The sequence below is a fragment of the Vipera berus genome, assembly GCF_964194415.1.
Source record: "Vipera berus genome assembly, chromosome: 2".
NCBI classification, from domain to species: domain Eukaryota; kingdom Metazoa; phylum Chordata; class Lepidosauria; order Squamata; family Viperidae; genus Vipera; species Vipera berus.
The window spans coordinates 96359573-96374650 of NC_138203.1; the positions used below are offsets into that span (position 1 = coordinate 96359573).

Consider the following 15078-nt stretch of genomic DNA (forward strand, 5'->3'; position numbering starts at 1 on the left):
TCTTTCACTGGTTTTTTGGCATTACTTTTTAATCATGCTGCTGAATTCTGGAACTTGGTGTATTACCCTAAGAATACATTGTAATGGTGCTCCTAAGGGTACTTACTATGGTTTGCTTTCTGTAGTCTCTCCCAAATTTTGGAGTTTTTCTACTTGACTTTCAGTTCTCCTTTGTCAAACCTCTCATTGTTCTATCTGACTACATGGAATTCCTTAGCAATTTTTACATACGGTAATGTATGGTTGAATTGTTGGGACAGCAGCCAAGGCTTCTATTGTTTCTTCCACAAATGTATCTCACTCTAAGCAAATTTTCTGATCCTTGGTAACCTTAAGATGTATGGAATACGGAATTCTGGGAGTTGAAGTCTACACATTTTAAAGTTGCTGTAGCTGAGAAATATTGTTCTAAGTTCTGGGTATGATTGAAAACTTAGGGTGTCTAATTTTAAAAGGTGGATAGACACAGTTACAGTGCAATGAGTTCACTATTGGGAGACCTGAAATAACAAGTTAGGGATATATTGTCATGGAGCAAATCTATGTGGTTGTGAGGAGTTGAAAACAACTTGATGACACATAATCAACAGTTGTTTTTTTTAAATTGACAAAAAAAATACTCTGGCGTAGTTATCCAGTTGATGCATAGGTAATTGAGATTACCATTTTTTTAAATGACAATTTTCCTAAACTTTATTCCCTTGAGATCTTCCGAATACGCAGTCTTGCTATTAAAGTATCTTGGTGTCGTCGCTATTAGGAGGCTCAGTAAAATATATGTGCAGCACTCGTGAGAAATGTGACTCATAGCTTCATTTCAAAAAAGGCAACAGGCATAGCATTAAACATACATGAGCTTTTTTCTGCCTTGATTACTAGAATAAACTTCACACTTAGCTATTTATTACTTAGATTGGAAGATTGATGTGATCCTCTTCTATTGTGCCAAACTTATTGACAGAGTCTTATGTTTGCATTTTTGTAATGCCAGTGTGCCATTTCTTGTCATTCAGAATGCTATTCCCAATTCATCTTTGTCTTCTCTAGTCCCAAGCAAGTGATACAAGCCAGTGGTGATCAGCCTTTCCTTTTCCAAGTTGTACTATAAAGGGAAAGCCTGCTCCATGACAACATCCTGATTCTCTATAGCAAAGAAGTGTCTTTACAAACTAGGCGCACAAGCCCAAATCTTGTATTATTTGTCACACTTAGCTTCCGGCTCCTTGGCTAGGCTGACAAGGTTGGAATTCAGCATCTGGAGAGTTATACGATCCCTTTGTATCATTTTCACTTCTTCACTTTTGTTTATTCTGTTCAAACATTTTTGAACAATTAAGTTAGAATTAAGTTACCGATTTTGCTTTGAATTTCGTCTCTAAACACATTGAAAACACATTTCTTGATTTTGTGATATTATGAATAGCAGGCCAAAAGAACCCATGACATTCTAATAAACTCCACATGCATGAGATCATTTTCACGCCCGTGATGATCATTGCAATTAGACCTTGCAGAGAAGAAAATCACCAGTTATAAGACTAATTAACAGTCTCAGTTACAATTTAACACTAATTTTGGGACAACTGTACTTTCCATACAGAACTCTAGCCTAAGTGGTGCAGACAGGGCAGAAAGAAAAGGCCAAAGTGTGGGAAAAGGCAGTTTATTCATCTACATGTGTTTTGTGTAGTATGATACTTTTTTGATACTTTGAGTCAAATTTATACTGAACACTAATGATGAATCTCTCTTAATCATATGCCAACCCACCCCCATAGTGGGTGTCTGAGCTAGGTTAGTTGAACCATTTATTCAGTGTTTTATTGAGGGTCAAAATCTATTGCCTCCTTAAGTAACACCAGCTGCCTGCAATTAGTGCAGGTTCGCATCCCACCAGGCTCAAGGTTGACTCAGCCTTCCATCCTTCCGAGGTAGGTAAAATGGGGGCAATAAGCTGACTTTGTAATAATGCCGCTTGGGGGGGGGGCAAAAGCCCTAATAAGCAGGCATATACATAGAATGAAGGCTATTGCTAAGCACATTGGTTTGTGCTTAAATTGTAAGCCGCCCTGAGTCTTCGGAGAAAGGCGGGATATAAATGGGATTAAAATAAATAAATAAAATAAATATTGCAATCAGAAGAGTTTAGGAAGCAAGCATTGCAAAGGGATGTAAACAATTCCTATCTATTTATAGATTTGAGTTAGGTTCTGAGTGTTAAATTTATACCCACATCACGGGTATAAGTAGATCAAGTTTCATCATCAGCAAGGTATCTATTAGTTGTCCCAAAGGTGCTTTTTCACAAGGCAACTGAACATGAAGACGTTTCGCTTCTCATCCAAGAACTTCTTCAGCTCTGACTGGATGATGGAGAATGGAAGGGTTTATACTCCTTGCAGACAGTTGGTCATTGCAAGGAGTATAAATCCATCCATTATCCACCATCCAGTCAGAGCTGAAGAAGCTTCTTGGATGAGAACCGAAACGTCTTCAAAGAGAAAAAGAAAAAAAGTCCAGTTGCCTCATAAAAAAGCACCTTTGGGACAACCATGACCTGGATGACTGAGAATCTCCATAGACATTTATCTATTAGTGGATACCTTTACAAGAGCACAAAATTATTACTAGCTTATTAGACACCATACATTTTCAGAATGACTTTGTAAAAAAACAAACACCTGGCTGTTTAGGAATCTATGGGTACTCTTTTGGGAGAATTGAACAGCCTAAAAATATGAACGTAAGAAACAAACGTCCATGGAATCAAGTGACAGAGCAGGGTTTGAGGATCCACAGCAACGTTGAACCGTAGCATTCAACATTCTGTAACAATCTGGAGATTCCATGTTGCCATTTTCCATAAATTTGCCAAATCATCATTTAAAGTCATCAAAGCCAGTATCAAATCTTGTCACAACTGATTTTATAAGAGGCTATTCCTTTGCAAATGTGGCATAGAAATTTCCAGTGGGTGAGCTCCACTTAAAAAAAATCCTCTATATCAGGGGTGTCAAACTGCCGGCCCACAGGCCGGACGCATCATCCAGAAGCTGCGCCCACCCCATTGCCGGCAATGGCAAAACCGTCGAGTTTGACATGTCTGCTCTAGATTCTCCATATAATTATATAAATTGCTTCTCCTGCTCTCATCTCTTTTGGTCAATTTTGTTCTATCACAGGTAGTCCTCATCTTACAACCACAATTGAGCCCAGAATTTCTGTTGCTAAGTTAAACATTTGTTAAGGGAGTTTTATCCCATTTTACGATTTTTCTTGCCACAAGTTGTTAAGTGAATCACTGCAGTTGGTAAATTAGTAACACATTTGTTAAGTGAAACTGGTTTCCTCATTGATTTTGCTTGTCAGAAGGTTGCAAAAAGGGGTTAAATGACCCCAGGATACTGCAACTGTCATAAATATGAGTCAGTTCCCAAGTTGAATTTTGGTCATGTGACCATGGGGATGCTCTGATTGTTAGGGGCCAATATGCCAGTTCTGTAAACCACAAGCATTGTGAAGCGGTATATAAATCTAAGTCCATGGTGGTGAACCTGTGGCACACGTGCCACAGGTGGCACGCAGAGCCCTCTCTGTGGGCACGGGCACTGTCGCCCCAGTCCTAGGCCTTCAGCTGGGTTTTATAAAACCTTTTCAATTTAGGCCTCCACCACCGTGTGCAAAAAAAAAAAGGTTCAATCGATTTCAACTTCTCACGGGGAAAAAAAAAGATCTTGCAAAGTTGGAACTGATTGATTGAACTTTTTAGTCCCACCCAGTCTGCTGTTACCACCGCAGCCATGCCAACCCAATGGGCCACGCCCACTCAATGGGCCACGCCCACCCGGCACCCAACCATACATAAGTGGGTTTTGGGTTGCAGTTTGGGCACTCGGTCTGAGTGCTATTATTAAGTGCTATTGCCTCTGCATGTGTGTGAATGCACAGCCTCTCTCCCATCCCTTAATTTGTCCTTTCGCACTGTTAGGAAGCCATGTTTCCCAAAATCATGCATGGTTTCTCAGTTCCTAGAAGGTGCTGTATCCTAGAAAAGGAAGAAATACTATAACCCTGTCAGCTCAGAAGCAGATGTGCTATCATATACAAAAGCACCACCATTTTTAGGCAAAACTTAACAATCTTTCTGGGGAGACAGGGAGTAGGGAACACTTCTTTATTTCAAATAGGATTCAAAAGGGGGTACAAATAATAGTTTACAGTAATGGTAATTGTTTTGGAAAAAAAGGAACTAGTTTTTTGTCAAGCCCATTTGCACTTAGAGATTTTTTTTAAAAAAACGGATGGATAAAATGTTAAAGGAAGAAACTGCTCTTGCAGCCAGAGAACAAGGCCTATCAGGAACAAGTGGTGGAAAAGAAGCAAGTAGATCTGGCATTCTTTTTAATCTCTTCCAATGGCTTTAAAGTGCTCAACATTTTCCTTCCCATAAAACTAGAAACCACACGGAAAAAAAACCAACCCCCAAATAAAACTGTGTTCAAGTCAAATCCATACAGCTAAATAACAGCTATGTTACATATATAACTTCCCAAATAATTCTGGGATAACATGAAATAATTCTTCTGCAAGGGAAGAATAAATAATAGCTTTCGTTAAAAAAATATCTTTTCCTGCATTGGGCGTGGTCAAAACAGTTAATCAAGTTAATGGTCCAGATTCAGGAAAAGGATGAGGTCTAAAAGAATAAAATCCACATAGATGATTTCCTGTTCAGAAAATAGATGCTTTCCTTTTTCTCTACCCCCTCCCAAAAAACCCCTTTTTTTAAAAAAAAAGACGTAGCTGAATATAGGAGCCATTCTAGCCTCAAAAGAGTACTGAAAGCAACACAAAAGTCAAGGTGAAGAAGAACAGAACGGGTCTGGTAGAAGAGCTCCTGTCTGCCTGGATATGTCTGGATTGCTTGTGTCCTCGTGGCTGAGGTTCCACAGAAATGTAACCATTAATTATATGAATCCGCAGAGGTGGCTCAGTGGTGCTATAAGACAAAAAAAGGAAAAGGGAAAAATTCCAATTAAATGCAGTTGATCAAAAGGGGGGGGGAAAGCTGGACAGATTCGGTCAAAAGCTACAATTGCCTAATAAGAAGAGTTACACTGCTCAAGTTCTGTAGATCTTTGACCAAATATGGAAGCCATCCATTGAATCTTCCCTCTGCATTCCATGCCTAATATATAGCAAAAGTAATCCAGTTTCCTGACATCAGTCATACAAGTATTATACAGTAGTTGCCAATGACATGAAATGGGGTTATTAGGGAATTCTTTCCTGTTACATTCAAATGGGAATTTTTATGTCTTTACATTCCCAAATCTGACATCCTATAACAAATCATAGTCCTGGACACGTACATTTTTGCTTCTTTTGACATTCACTCTTTGCAGTTCCCTATTAGCTTACTACCAACATTTGCACATCTTAAAATTTCTCCGTCTACATTTCTGTCCTCAGTAAGCATTAATAGATATTCTGCCAAAGTATGCAAAACCACTGACTTGCTTTATTTTTTCTCCATATCATCACTTTTTTCTAAAGCAATTCAAATTATAGTCTTTTCAGATTTGTACACTCTTCCTAAGGAGAGCAATAGTCAGATATCTCCCATATCAGCAAATGTGCATTGATTTAAATTCATCTTTCAGGATCAGAAACATCAAACAGTATTAAAGCTTCTGACTTTTCCCACGGAACCATTAAACCTTGGGTTGTTCTGTAATTGATCCACTATTCTGACCTTCCTGGCTTGAGGATAGATATTTTCCTGGGCAGATATATATTAACCTTGGTTAGTTATTCACAGATATGTGAAAAATAGCCAGTTGGCAATTTATGTGAAGAACAAGTAGTTTTAGAAGTGAGATGGGCAGCATATAAATTTAATAAAGAAACAAACAACACTGATGACAGATCTCTCCAAAAAGGAAGCAAAACTAAATGTCCTGCTTGACTTCCAGAAATCAACAAAAAAGCTCTTTTCCCCCCAGTGTTCAGCACTATAAAAGGTCTCGCTCCAAATCAAATAATGTGGAATGATTAATTTATATGCTGTCACAGTTCTCCATCTATACTTTCAGATTATATAGCTATATTCATCCATCCTTTGGTCAAGTTATTAACAATGAAAGAAGAAAATACCAGAAATTGCAAATACGGTAGTTTTTTTAAACATTCGTAAATATCCATTTATTGCAATACATGACAAATGGAACCTGTAGAATGTTTTCACTTTTGAAATGATGTTTTCTTGAATTTTTTTTTGTAGCAAGGCCTGTTCTTTGTAACCATAGCTTTGATCTTTTCTTTTTTTTAAGATTGAGAATTTAAGAACAGAACTATTTTGGATTTTAGATAAGATAACAGAGTGCTTCTCAAACCTGGATAAATTACACAAAATAGGATAAAAGCCTTTTTTCTTTGGCAAGTGACACATGAACCCATTACCCAATCACAACAGGGATATTTAAATAAGAACTTTCTGATAGGCAGATTTGAGTAATGAAGCAAAAAGGTTGGAACACTGAGATAAAATATGACCAGGTTATGGATGGTGTGGAAAAAACGAACAAAAACGTATTTCTCCTTCTCTTGCAGTTTTAAGAGTTCAGCCTCTATAGCTGAACCCAAAAACTAAAAGAATCACATCTACGCTATTATTTCTTTGCAATACTTAATGATAGAATTTACTGCATTAATTATACTGAAGCTGATTAATTTAGATGGTTTTTAAAAGGCCTAAGCAAATACACTGATCTGGCTATGAGTGGCTATTGGTGTTTGTGGCTATTTATTATGTAAATATCCTCTTGCATCAAAGGGAGTGTCTCTTAAATATGATTTGTTGGACAACAACAGCTATCTTGATTGTGAACTTTCCAGATATACACAATGAACTAATACGTGATACAGAGTGCTGGAACCTTTTGCCTAAGCCAGAGGTGTCAAACTCAATTTCACTGAGGGCCGCATCAGCATTGCGGTTGCCCTCAGGATGCCGGGTGGGTGTGGCCTGGGTGGGTGTGTCCTACTGGGTGGGCGTGGCTAAAGTGTATATGGCCTGCTGGGTGGGCGTGGCCAGCTCTACATCATTCGCATCAAGGGTGCCTATGGGAGCCTGGGCAGGAGTGGGACAGATCTGAGGGTCTCTGGCAGAAGGAGGGTCTTTGGGCCAGGGCCAGGGCCAAGGCAGTGGGGGCTGTTCCCTCACTGTTTCCAGGATGGCTTCACGGGCCGCATGAAACCACTTCGCGGGCCGGATCCAGCCCCCGGGCCTTGTGTTTGACATGTCTGGCCTAAGCTTACAAGATTCTTGGCTTCCGGATGGCAAGGCGACGCCGGAGGCAGCCATTTCTTGGCTGTCAGCCTCGCAGCTCCGTAGAGCCGCCGAAAACAGCGCCGATCAGCTGTTCGGCGGCTTGGAAGCCCCCACCTCGGGAGAAGAGGAGGGGGTGAGCGTCCAGGTAGGGGTAGAGCTCTCCGGGGCCGCCAGAACTTAGAGTTTTGGTGGCGGAAGGATTGAGCCCCCCCGAAGCCTGGGCATGCTCTGGACTGCGAGGCGTCTCTGCTCCGGGTTTTTTGGAGCAGAACAGGGTGTTCGCAACCATCCCTGCTAGCAAGGTAGAGCTTATGAGAACGAGGACGCAGGCAGAGCGATGCAGGAGATTTTGGTGAAGATGATGTTTTGATCTTTAACTCAATGGACTTTGCTGAATCTGCATGTGAAAGTGAGTAGTTAACAATAGAGGGTGAAAATGGCGACTATATCTTCTAAAGTTCCTGCCCTGAGGCAGCAGTCTTCGGCGAAAACTTTATTGTCCTCTGCATCTGAATCTGTATCAGCTTTTACAGTAAAAGATTTGCAGAGTTTGCTCCAAGAAACTATGGAAAAGCAAATGCAACAATTTGTTGAGATAATGGAGAAAAAGTTGGAGGAGAGGTTTACAGAGAAATTAGCAGAAATGAGAGCAGACATCACATCTGCAACGTTAAATATGGCTAAAAAGCATTGAGATTTTGGATGAAAAAGTGGAAGATCTTGTTCAAAATGATACTAGAATGGAAACCAAAATGACAGAAACTGAAAATATGATAGCGAAAATGGATTATGATTTGATTTCAACACAGTATTTTCAGATGGAGCTTGCTTTGAGAATCAGAGGCCTAAAAGAAAATCCTAAGGAAAATTTGACGAAAATGGTTTCTGAGGTTTTGGAAGGGGTGTTGGAGCGACCAGCAGATGAAATAATGGAAGATATAGATAAAATCTTCCGTGTTAATTCGTGGATTGCAAGACAAAGGAAATTACCCAGAGATGTGGTGGTTTATTTCACAAAGAGAAAGATTAGAAATGAAGTTATCCAGGCCTCCTATAATATTGATTTTGTAATGGATGAGCAAAAAGTTTTGATTTTAAAAGTGATTCCTGCAAGAATTTTAAGAAAAAGGAAGGAATTTGCTTTTTTGACACAAGAATTGAGACGACGTGATATTAAGTTTAGATGGCAAATACCAGAGGGTATGGTGGTGACTTATGAAGGTACAAGGCATTGTCTTACCACGGTGGTTCAGGCACGTGACTTTTACAGTAATGTTTTAAAAGCAGTCCCCATATCGTCTTTGGAGTCTACAAAGAAAAAAGGTGACAGAGAGCCTCAACGTTCCAGAGAGAATCCACAAGATGTTGAAGGGTTAATGCAGACAGATGTGAAAGTTACAGGAGTGGGTCAAATTTTATCACCATGGGAGAAGGCCAGAAATTGGAAGAGGTGTGCTGCTTCTGGAAGAATGAAGCAAACCTGAGGATTTAGTTGCATAATTGCAAGAGATAATAATGTAATAAGGATGCTAGAAGGATTAAGTATGTGGGGATTCATTTTTCACCCTTATAAAATAATTATATAATATTTTGTGTTGCTTTAGTTTGAAGATGATTATGAAAATTTAATTGGGAAGATTTGTAGTAGTGTTTATTGATATTCTGTAGGGTATGCTTTGTTATTTGGATGGAAAGTTTTAAGCCTGAAAGGTAGTGTATGGTATTTTAAGTTGTATAATATATTAGGAGAAGGAAAGGTTGTATTAATTTGGTTTTAGTATGTTAAAGTCTAGTTGGATAGAAGAATAGTTTTATAAAACTGATATAAATTGTTTTATGTGTGACTGAAATTAATTTGTAATACTTTTATGGGCAATATTGGAGTAGGTAATAGAATATAAGAATATAAGAATGATGTGAAGGTATTATTTTGTATTTGAATAATCATTGATATGATATATATATGTATGTTTGGAATTTACCTATATGAGTTAAAGTTTGATAGTTTGAATAGCTTAGGATTGTTTGCGTAAGTTAGATCATGATTGCTTGTTTGTATTTTTATACCCTGTGTTTTGGTATTAGATTGGAAAGTATTATTTTGTATTTGTATAATTATTGATATGATATATATATATATGTTTGGAGTTTTCTTATATGAGTTAAAGTTCGGTAGTTTAAATAGTTTAGGATTGTTTGCGTAACTTAGATTATGATTGTTTGTATTTTTAATACCCTGTATTTTGCTCTGGGAAGCCGGGGGGGGGGAGGGGGGGAGGGGAAAGGGAGGGAGGGGTTGGGGAGGGTTGGGGAGGGGGAAGAGGGTGGGGGGGAGGGGGTTGGGAGGGTTTTGTTGTTTTTTTTTGGTTTGCTAAAGATAAAATGTATTGTAAAACTTTTTAATAAAAAAAAAAGATTCTTGTGTTACTCTTTTTTTTATATGTTACTGTGTGTTTTCATGAATACTCTGTGAATTCCAATACTGCCTCTCAGAAAGATGGTACTACCTCTGAGAATGCAAATCCTCCTAGACTCATAGCTATTGCTGGATAGACAGCTGGTGCATTAGTAGCAGCCCTACCTAAAGTGAGACAGCCTTGTAACAATGAGTCATGGCCTCAACATGGCTTGTTTGGACTGCTGCCATATGTTCTACTTTAGGCTGCTTTTGAATATCAGTGAGAAACTAGAATTGGTCCAGAGTGTGTTGGCTGATATATGCCAAGACAAGCATATGACATCGATGCCCTGGATCTTCACTAGTTTCCAAAAGGCTTCCAAATGCCATTTCAAGGACTTGTTTAACCTATAAATCCATATAGCTTGGCACCAAGACACCTGTAGGATTATCTTCTGCAAGCAATTTTTGAACTATCCAACATGCACATCCAGGAAAAACCACTGGTGAGTTTCTCCCCTCTCCCACCCCCCATTACAAGGTAAGTGGGTTGGAGGTTTGAAGGTGCTGAGCCTGCGTTAAGGAACAGCCTCCTCTTGCTAATTTGATCAGACCGCCACACTGCTGGCTTTCTGTGAATGATTAAAAACTGAACTAAAGCAAAGTATTTCAGAGAGCCTTAAGGGTTTGAACTGGGCTGCTTTAATTATACTATGGGTATTTTGTTGCATTGTTGTTGTTGTTTTTTACTGTAACCGCAGAGAGTCTTTCTTTTGCAGTAGGCAGAAAAACCAATAAGCCAACAAATAATGTTCCTCTTAAGGGGCTATTTGCTATTTCTCGGAAATGTATTGCCTGCCTCTACTCGCTCAGTACCTTTCCTCGATGCGCACCCAAAGGTCATTGAACTGACGCTGTTTCTTCGGTTGTTTCTTCTTCTTCTTCTTGTATTTCCTGTCTGCTTTCTCCAGCAGGTCCATGTTTTCGGGCAATAATGTGTCCAGCAACAACTCTTCCTCCTCTTCCTCCTCCTGCTGTTGTTGGATCTCTTGTGAGATAAGGAAAGAGGCATATTCTGGGGATGTTGAGGAGAGGGCGGACAATAATTTCTGTTGATTTTTTCCACTACAAAAAGCAAAATAAAATAAGGTTGGAGAATAGGGGTCGATAAGTCTTCCGGGTTAATGTACAGAACATTTGCAGCGAACATTTCAAGTCTGTGTGCTGCAAACACCTCACCTCCTTGACAGTGCCAAAAATGTTCCAAGGCAGCAAAAGTGCCCATTCACCTTCTTTTTAAAGCAGGCTATAATAAGGTACTAAAAAACTTGTGTCCCATTGGGTTATCATTTCAGAGATGTTTCCTTATCTAAACAGAGAAAGAGAATGGCCATGGGCCGGCAAAAATTCAGAGGGAGCAGAAGTGATTTTTTTTTACTTCCTGTTGGCTTCTCCATTGAATTTCCTTATGGGAAGCTGTCCTTCCTTCCTTCCTTCCTCCCTCCCTCCCTCCCTCCCTCCCTGTTCCTTCCTTCCTTTCTCCATTCTTTTCTTCCTCCCTTCTCTTCCCATAGGGCAGGTACATGGTGGCTGCTGCTGCATGAGGGAGGGAACAAGAGATTGTGCAAATGGCCAGGAAGCTTTCAAGGAGCATTGAAAATAAAGATGACATGACTGCCACAGTGGGAAGTTGACAGCAGCTTGGGAACACTGAAGCAGCCACACCTCCCCAAATCTCATTAACTCAGTAGTAATTGGTCCTGCCATTCTGTAAATTATCCCATTTGAGGTACTTTTTCACCTTGGTTGAAAACGTTTTGTCCCATGATGCATCATTTCACCCAGTTAAAAGAGTTTTAGCAGTATAGATTTCCCCAAGATACAACCATTATGGTCACAAATTGTAATAAAATGGGATAGGTACGTGACTGACCTGATTTTACATTTGTTGCAGCTATCATTAAGCAAACCACAGAAATCGTAAGTGCAGATGTGGTTGTTAAACAAACTGATTGTTTGGTATGGTACAGTTTTGCCAAAAACTGGAAGTATGTGTCGATTTTTGGTGAAGCCATTGTAACATGTGGTCATGTGACCACAGGATATTGCAAATTGCCATAAATATAACAGAAATAGCGTTCCAACACAAAGCCACTACTGTGTTGCCCACAGAATGATTGTCCACGTAATGTACTAAAAGGATGAGTAAAGGAATATCTACTCTTTGATAGTAAAGACATTGAAAGGATAATAATCTATATCATGTGGTTGGAGAGATTTACTTTCAGCCTCTCCAAATACACACAAAAAATCATACGCACACACTATCCAATGCATGCTAAAGGCAACATATAGAAAAATGTAGCATTTACAAAGCAGTGGGTATTATGTGATTTCCTTTTTCTTTCTCCAATGAGCTGAATTTGCAAGGAAGGCGGAAACAAAAACAAACATCCTCCATGTCTTTATTGCTCAATGAAATTCACTCAGTGAACCTTTAGATCAGGATTAGGAATGTAAAATAAACTTCAGGTAAACTGTTTAAAGCTGGGCAAATAGGAGATGAAATGCAAAGGATTCTCAGGAGAATCCAGATGGGAACAGGATGAGTCTGTATGTTGCTTTTCCCAAAAGCAACAAGAGAGAAAGCAGCATTTAGAATTCACTGACTGATTGTACAGAGATATTTCCCATTCTCTCTGATGAATCAACAGTCAATGACTCATCCATAAAGAATGTTTAAGCAAAGGGATAAAGCCTGCTTCCAAGTGATTAAATATTGAAGGAAAAGGCAGTCAAAGAAGATGAAATATTCCTTTCCATTCTGTGGAACCATGAGCAAATACTTAACCACTTTCATTATATGTTGATCACAACATACTTTTACTTGTTACAGTTACAGTGTTAAAAAGATTAGTTCTATTCTTCTGCTGTTGCAAGGAGAATGGCCTGTGTCAATTGAAATTATTTGTATTTCTTTGAAACCTCCCCCTACCAAGCCATTTTTGATAATTACCTGTGATGCAAAAATCTATTTATTAAGGTATATTTTAATTGTATTAAAAAAAGATATAAAATAATAATTAAGCTCTCATTTTGCATCGGGACAGAACTGAATGGATGTTCATACCGTATCTGCTATTTCCCAGTTCCTGCATCTCTTAAAGAACTACGGAAATTATTGGCACTCTACCTTGGAGGAATTGTTCTGGAATCAGCTTTCACCCTCTGAAGAGATCATATTTTGGTTGATATGAAACTTTCTGGTGTTGCTATCTGTGTGAATGCCAAAATATGTAAAGGACCTGTCAAGTCTGCTACATTTATGGAAAATTATTCCACATATGGAAGTCATAACTTGGCACTTCATTCATCAAGTGAAGTTGAGAGAGGGATGTAAGTTGTTGAAGCAGAGAGCAACTCACAAAAGTGACATCCCATCTACCATGGATGGATAGAAGATAGATATCCCTTAGAGAAGAGTAATATTTGTATCATCTGGAAGAAAATTATATCCTGCCTCAGTTTTAGAGTAAATTTGAAACACTATTTCATGAAACTATAGTGCATGATGGCTACGGAGACATTATATTTTCACTCATCTTACAAATATAAAGCTTCTACGTGGTAGGACTATTGACACAATGGTCACCCTGTGTTTTTTTTCCATCAGAGAACTTGAGGCATGAGTGAGGGGCAGAGGAGAGAGTGGGAAACCGAGAGGTTTTTCATTCCACAAGTTGACCTGGTTCACAACTTTTTACCTTGAATAAAATGGCAGCAGTTTCAACTACCTAATGCATTTTCTATGATGTGTTGTTTACTGAAGAAACTTAAGATTACGATTGTTAAAGCAGTAGTTACCTGATTGCTTGCCCAGGAGATGTATGGTCTACTTCATATCCCTCTCTCCTCAAAACATCTATGACTGTGTTGTTGCCCATGAAGTGACCTTTAGGTAATAGAAGAGAAAAGCCCCAAGTAACATTAATCAAAATACACAAATAACATTTTTAAGTACAACAAAGCAAAGTTTACATGAACACCTGCTTCAACCGATTCTAGGAAGCCTCTATTATAAACCTGCCATGCCACAGCTGGGGACTGAGGTTGGGAAAAGCTGCTAGAAATACAGGAAATTAATCTAATCATGCTGGATTTAAGTTTAGTTATACTGAAACATAGAAACATAGAAAATTGACAGCAGAAAAAGACCTACTGTCCATCGAGTCTGCAGTTTGAGTTTTGGGCATTTTTTTATTTTTTATTTTCAAATTATTATTTTAATTTTTTTAAAAAAAATTGTCAGATGACAGACATCTTTATCTCAAGCATTTTAAACTCAGGTACTGAGGACTGATTCACTACCTCCACTGGAAGTTGATTCCAGGCTTTTTGTGAAGTAATACTTTCTAACATTACTTTTAAATTTACCTCCTGTTGGTTTGAGTGTCAATGCTGCAAACTTTGGATGTTTTTGCTCTGACAATATAAGAGGCAGCCTTTTTCTTTAAACTGTTTGCTCTGAATAAAATGAAGCTGGGAGGGAGGAGAATGCTAACCCGGATGTTTAAATAAGATAAGGAATGGCACACTAGATAACGGAAGTGAAGCTTACATTTTAAGCTAATTGGAGAATGTGATTTATGATGTTCAAATAAGGGAGGGAATTGTGTTTGATACGATGTGTTCAGGGGAGGAGAATTCAGATTTTGGCATCCATCCATGAGTGCCGATATGGAATGTTCTTTGATCTGTCTCATTAGTCAGAACCATGACATCGAGGTTATGCCCTCTGTGTTCTTAATTTTTGCCTCATATTGAAAATACTAACTTCTAGAACCTTATTCACACCCTTAATATATTTAAAGGACTCAGTCCTGTCTTCCCTTTCCCTTCTGTCCTCCAGGCTGTACATATTTAGTTCCTCCAATCTCTCCTGATATGTTTTGCCCCTTAGACCTTGCACCATTTTTGTTGGCTCTCACTGGACTTGCTCAATTTTATCAATATCCTCAGTAGAAAGTGAACCCTAAAAAGTAGGATACTTAGAAACCACCAATATAAACATAACCTTCTCTTAAAACATAGTAATAAAAATAATTTTGAAAAGTGGTATTAAAGCATTAATGCAAAATTGAAGATTATCAAGCTCCTGAGAACCCCCATGCCTATCTGCAAGCAATCCAATGCAAAAGACCGTAGAAACATCTCCCATGAATTGCAAGAGATCACAACAGGGCCTTATCTTGCATGTTGAGGTAATCTGGGAAGGCCCATACTAGACTGTCCCAGTAGGTTTCTATGAGGAATCATAAAAAAATAATTGAGTAAAAAGAAATGGAAG

General features: G+C 38.8%; 1 protein-coding gene across 1 annotated transcript in view; it reads right to left on the reverse strand.

The window, feature by feature from the left end:
• Positions 1 to 4205: 4205 nt before the first annotated feature.
• Positions 4206 to 15078, reverse strand: part of TRABD2A (TraB domain containing 2A) — a 79040-nt gene continuing 68167 nt past the window's right edge. The window contains exons 5-7 of the mRNA XM_081316447.1: positions 13596 to 13683; positions 10608 to 10856; positions 4206 to 4999 (exon numbers count right to left, since the gene is read on the reverse strand). Coding sequence (XP_081172573.1) covers positions 4828 to 4999; positions 10608 to 10856; positions 13596 to 13683 — 509 coding nt within the window. The 3' untranslated portion in view covers positions 4206 to 4827. The remainder of the gene's footprint in view (positions 5000 to 10607; positions 10857 to 13595; positions 13684 to 15078) is intronic.